Source organism: Hyposmocoma kahamanoa, unplaced genomic scaffold (genome assembly GCF_003589595.1).
Source record: "Hyposmocoma kahamanoa isolate Upper Pololo Valley unplaced genomic scaffold, ASM358959v1 180, whole genome shotgun sequence".
Classification (NCBI taxonomy): Eukaryota; Metazoa; Arthropoda; class Insecta; order Lepidoptera; family Cosmopterigidae; genus Hyposmocoma; species Hyposmocoma kahamanoa.
Window position 1 is genome coordinate 2607646 of NW_020653711.1, and position 6000 is coordinate 2613645.

The 6000-nt window shown below is 37.9% G+C and overlaps 1 protein-coding gene across 1 annotated transcript in view; it reads left to right on the forward strand.

Annotated features, from left to right (window-relative positions):
• The window catches only part of LOC113225910 (rabankyrin-5), a 104974-nt gene that overhangs the window by 80031 nt on the left and 18943 nt on the right, over positions 1 to 6000 (forward strand). The window contains exons 5-7 of the mRNA XM_026458377.1: positions 145 to 371; positions 1488 to 1631; positions 4461 to 4830. Of these exons, the coding sequence (XP_026314162.1) occupies positions 145 to 371; positions 1488 to 1631; positions 4461 to 4830 (741 nt within the window). The remainder of the gene's footprint in view (positions 1 to 144; positions 372 to 1487; positions 1632 to 4460; positions 4831 to 6000) is intronic.

Sequence of the window (6000 nt, forward strand, 5' to 3'; positions counted from 1 at the left end):
ATGAGCACCCAAAATAGTGACGGTTCCGTTCTCAATCGGCTATCGGGATTATGAAAAATCGAGCAAACGTTATTTCGGGCAATTATAATTTTGATTTCTGATCGACGACACCTTGCTCAACCAGACCATGTCCAATTGTTACAGCTAACAGACATAGTAAACGCAATGTCGTCGCGAGGTGAGCTGCCGCTCGAGCTCGCTCTTCGAGGCCGCAGCGCTTCTATTGCCACCACTCTTCTGCAGCACTGTGCAGACCCTGATGCTAGAGGACCAAGAGGCAGAACTTTGTTGCACAGAGCTGTCGATGCTAGAGACGCGTTTTCAGCAAAGTTTCTTGTTGAAAATGGAACGGATCCTAATCTAACTACCAAGTAAGTTGGTATATATCATAGTTTCCCAAAGTGGTTCCTACCGCCCCCAGTGGGCGTTGAAGAGTCCTGGTGGATAGGAACATCGGAAGTAATTGGGGGCCTTGACACTGTCCAAAAAAAAACCTGAATTATATCTATATAATTATATATCTATATGAACTACACTACAAATTTTTTTCCTTGAGATTTTTTGTGTTAAGATAATGTAAAAAATACATGTTTTCAATTATTTTTTGTGGTGGTGGGCGCTGAAATACTTTTATCTTGCCTAAGTGGGCGGTGAGCCAAGGAGTTTGGGAACCTATGTTTTATATTACAAACCATCTTATCGTAAGTGGCATAGAGTTGTTTATATCATATTTTAAACGTTTTGCGTACACGGATTATACTGAATTGGAAACGGACTAGACTTCGCGGTTGTAATGTTTATTTTGACCGAACATAATTTAAATTAAACTTGGCTATATTTCTAATATTTTAAAATCAGTCTAGGTTTTTCAATAATATTAAGTGACGGGACGAACAAGTCGTGCGCTTAACGGTAAGCTACACACCTGTCCATAACAGTGCCACTGTGCTTTAAATCGCAACGATCTGAAGATCACTTCCACTGCGCCCGTCACCTTGAGACAAGTTGACAAGTCTCATGTGCCTGTAATTTCATCTTCAACCTTACCCTTTAAAACCGAAGCACGGTATTGCTCACAGTACTGCTTGGCGGCAGAAATAGGTAAGGTGGCAGTACTTCCCTGGACGAACTCTTTCACAAGGCTCAGTGGAGCCTACCAGACATTTGTGCCGACATAGACCAATGCGCATCTGACCTTTATCTTGCGACAAAAAGACTGGACAAATAAATTGCGTCTGCAATTACTTCGAACAATAATGGCAGGATGTTGCTGTTCCGGTTTTCGACGATCTTGATCTTGTAGGTACTTGAAAGACTCTTAACAGTAATAGAAGCGAAAAGTACCATTAGAAGATTACGTCATCAATTACGTAAGCTTTATGATATTTTTCGAACAAATTACTTTTGTTAGTATTATTATTATTTTGTTTTCAAATGATTTATAATAAAGATGTTTAAGTATTGGTATCATAAATTCCTGTATGTAGAGAGGAAGGAGACACCGCGCTGCACCTTATAGCGTCGCTGACGTCGAGCTCTTGCGACGAAGAGACGATGGAACAAATGGCGGAAATCGCAGATACCATGATACAAAAAGGCGCTGATATTAATCGACAGAATAGAAAAGGATTGTAAGTACATACATTTAAGAAAAATACAGTACTTCTATATTCACTATGTCCCTCGGCAAACTACGTGTTTCGGCTGTCGTCGGGCTTTTATTCGGTTTTCCTTTGCCATTGGTACAGACCGGACGCATGCAGTTGACTTGGAAGTATATAGAGGTGGTATTACATTTTTTATTTATTATCCTATGGGGGGAAAGCCGCTAAAGTAAAAACGAAAAATAATTTACAGCGTGTATTTGTATTTTTTGCAAGAAGCCGATACGTTCAGGAAAGAAAACAATGGTTATTTTCAAAAAGTCCAAAAACGTATTTCTGTAGCTTGTGGTGTTTCAATCGGAACGGTATAGCATATTTTAAAAGAATATCATAAAAAAGATAAATCAGTTCCTTTTCCTTTACTTTATATTTTTGTTAACTTGCTTATTGACATGGAGTAAATGTTATTAAAAATAGGGAAATAGTTTTACAGCTGTATATAGTCCACAGGGAAATGAAAACAAAACAACAATAAAGTACGTGGTTCAAAATTCAAATTATTACAGATTTTAAATGTAATAATTAATAGGCGTGGATATTAATATTCGTGTGTATTCGGAAATCCGATGATTGCCAAGGGACATTGAGAAAATAGAAGCACTGTAAATGTCTGAGTGTAATTATTTCTAGGGTCGGCGAACTAAAGCATATTAGTCAAAAATCAACATCATTCATTTCAATTAATGCATCTACCGACTAAAGCACATAAGTGAAATTAATTTGTTACCATGGCAAGCTTTACAGTGTATGCCATCGATACGATAAGATTTTGTTACTTCATTAATTTGGAACTTAGTTTTTAGTGGCGTCTTTTTTAAAGAAGGATGGCGAAAACTGCCCCAATAATGACGAGGAGCCGTTAATGGACTTTGCTAGTATAATTTTGCGTTTTAGTTTATGCCTAGTTATCAATATATTTTTGTATATTTTTAGAAGTCGGGAATAAAAAAATTGTAAAACATTGTATTTCAGAAAAGATGCAAGAACACAACGCAATTGATTCAGTTCGACCATAGATTAGGTAACGTTCTTGTACGTACTTTTCATTTTAAGCATGATTGAATGTTTACCTACCTGAAGTATTGGTTATTTTATATTGCACACGTAAAACATTAAAGCTATAAATTAACTAATGAAGTAATCAATTAAGCACTAATGACATAAAGCATAAATTAAAACACAAAATTGACAAAAATATATAGACAATATTTAAATGAGAGATAATGAAAGTTGCAAAGGAACGACAATCGACCTGTTGCCCAATGTCAATGTCACATTGATATTGGCAAGAGGTGAGAACTTTTTGACCATTTGTGGCAGATTTCTGCCATTTGGGCAGATTTAATTTTTATTCATTTTCATTGTTGCAGAACATGGTAAGTTATATTAAATGGGGCAGAGTTTGGCAGATATGGGATTAATCGGGAAGTTCTTTATTATGTTTGGGAGCAAACTGAAAACTTGTTGTTTTATGCTACTGCGAACAAACATCTAAAACGAAATTTAGGACAATGCTATAAACATAACCAGTATCAACTTCATAACCCCAGCTTCTACAGGCTGAACTCAATTAGCTTTTTTGATGCTTTGATAACGAATCACAAGTATTGAATCACAGGTCTCCGTAATGCACGTCGTCAAAAACACTGGGTCACAAAATACACGGGATGTCGCCATCCTTCTTTATCATTCTCTTCGCATCTTCCAACATTATATACAACACAAAAAATATATAATTATATATTAAAAATTGTAAACTGTTGTAACTTATGTGCTTTAGTCCGCCGACCCTAGATTTTATCCCTGTACTTACTAGTACGGTACGGACACGCTCATTGTTTTTAGATTGTGCGCACATTAGTAGTAGTGCATTAAAAAAACATTACGAGGAAGTTAACATATTGGAGAAACTTCAACAAACTCTCAGATAGTTGTCTAAGACTACCCATAAAGTAGATAACGGTTTAGATATATTGACGACCTCCGTGGTCGAGTGGCTTGCACATCAGTTCATATTGTCGCCATCTCTAAGGTCCCGCGTTCGACCCCCGGCCGGGTGAATGTAGAAAACTAACTTTCCTATATTGTCATCGGGTCTAAGTGTTTGTGGTACCGTCGTTATTTCCAATTTCCATAACACAATTGCTTTAGTTATTTACTTTGGGATTCAATCAACGTACATGAAAAGCAAAATCATTTTTATGTGTTTCATACCAAAAGTATTTTTTTTTTATTATGATATCCCAAAGCTGTTGAGACTTAAAGGTCTCAACAGCTTTGGGATCGCAAAGATTTCAGGGGGATTAGTCAACATAGGACCTATTCGCGAAACGACTTCCTTGTAAAAAATGTCCTGTTCGCCGAATAATACAATAATAATATAATAATAACGCACACACTCATAGCCCCGGACTAGGGAAACCATGTAGCGCGGGTGCCATGGACACACACATAGACAACCACAAATTACATCCAAAGTCACGAGAGAAATAAATGTAGGCCATACAAATGTTTCTCCCGGCCCGGGAATCGAACCCGGGACCTCTGCGTGGCAGTCCAACTTGGTAACCGTTCGACCACGGAGGCAGTTTGAATGACTTACTCTTAAAACGGCTAGTTTGTAAAATGGCTTATTCTTAGTACGGCCTGTTCGAGAATGACTTATTTTTAAAAAGACCTGTTCGCCATTGCCACATGCCTTCTTTTAGAAAATTATAATTTTACATAATTTGCCCTGCCGTGTTAACACTCTGAGACATAAGTTACAAGTCCCATGTTTCTCAATTTGTCTTCCAGCACACCTCTGCACCAGGCGGTTATAGCGCGAAACCAGAGAATATTCGATTTACTTCTAAAACAACCGACACTGGATACAAATCTTCGCACGATTAGCGACGAACATCCCCCGCTCTACTACGCCTTGGTCGACGATCGCCGAGCATCGATATCTTCAAGTGAAACACTCGTTATGAATGGTTCTAATCCTTTCGACACTCCAGTGACGAATAAAAACGCCTTTACTGAGGACCCTGTGGAAGGAAAAATTGAAAATATTGTAGAGAGAGGATTCGCTGCTAAGTTGTTAGAGAAAGGATGTCAGCCTAATCCTCTGTACTCTACAAACGGAGATAGTTTGTTGCATATTTTGGCGCAAGGATGGTTTGAGGTGAGTCACTTTCAATTTCTTGCCATATTATAAGTATAATAATAGGAAACAAATATTGGCATATAAGAATGACAATGCAAATATTTTCAATGTAACTTCTTTTTAAGGTAATAGGGAATAAATGATTATCACTAATATCAGGTTTCTTACCACGGTATGACTTCTTTTTTTTCCCCCGATATTTCCCCGATACTCTCAGATCTCAGTTCAGCGTCATAACTTTTTTTATATCAACTGACGGGACGAGAAAGTCGTGCGCCTGATAGTACACGCCTGTCCATAACAGTTGCAGTGCCACTCGGAGCTTTAAATCGCAAAGATCTGAGGGGCACTGTCACTGCGCCCGTCACCCTGAGATATACGTTGACAAGTCTCGTGTGCCTGTAATTTCACCAGCACGCTTACACTTCAAAAACGGAACACAGTAATGCTGTCATTACTGCTTGGCGGCAGAATTAGATGAGGTGGCAGTATTTCCCTGGACGAACTCTTTCACAAGGAGCTCTATTGCTACTCTTGATAATAAGTGATCATTTTCTTTATTTGCGGCGTGTGAACTGTTGTACCGTAGCCTCATCGTGGCTAATGCTCTGAGTTACAGAACTTTACTTTGTGTTAATATAAAATATTTAAATCGTACAAAAAATAAGCGCTTTGACGTCGAGTTGCGGACACCAGCCCGTTACACGAAGTACCAAGTAATATATAAACGCAGAGTGAAGAAACTTTCATTCTTACAGGTCGCGCAAAAAAGCCTTTTAAACCCTATGCAATATTCTGTTTGTTCTCATTTTTCCCGATCGGTGAATTTTTACATGTATCAAAAAGTTGTTATTTTCAATGTCAATACACTTTATTCTCGTTATTTCAACTCTGAGTAAGACTCATTTTAAGATTTCGATTCGCAATTGAAATCTTAACGTAAGTTTTGATATATAACGACCAATTTCAGTTGCGTGAGAAAAATGAAAGTCTCAATACAATTTCGAAAGGTGTGTGCATAAGCTTTTAAAACAATATCGACAAATTATAGTTTGCACATTTCAGAACATGGTTCCAAGAATCCATTATCCTTTTCTGGCTTTTGGATGCGCTTGTGACGTAATCCGATGCGACGAACGCGTTAACTCATGCTGACTCTACTTTATGTTAAACGAAACTATACGCCAA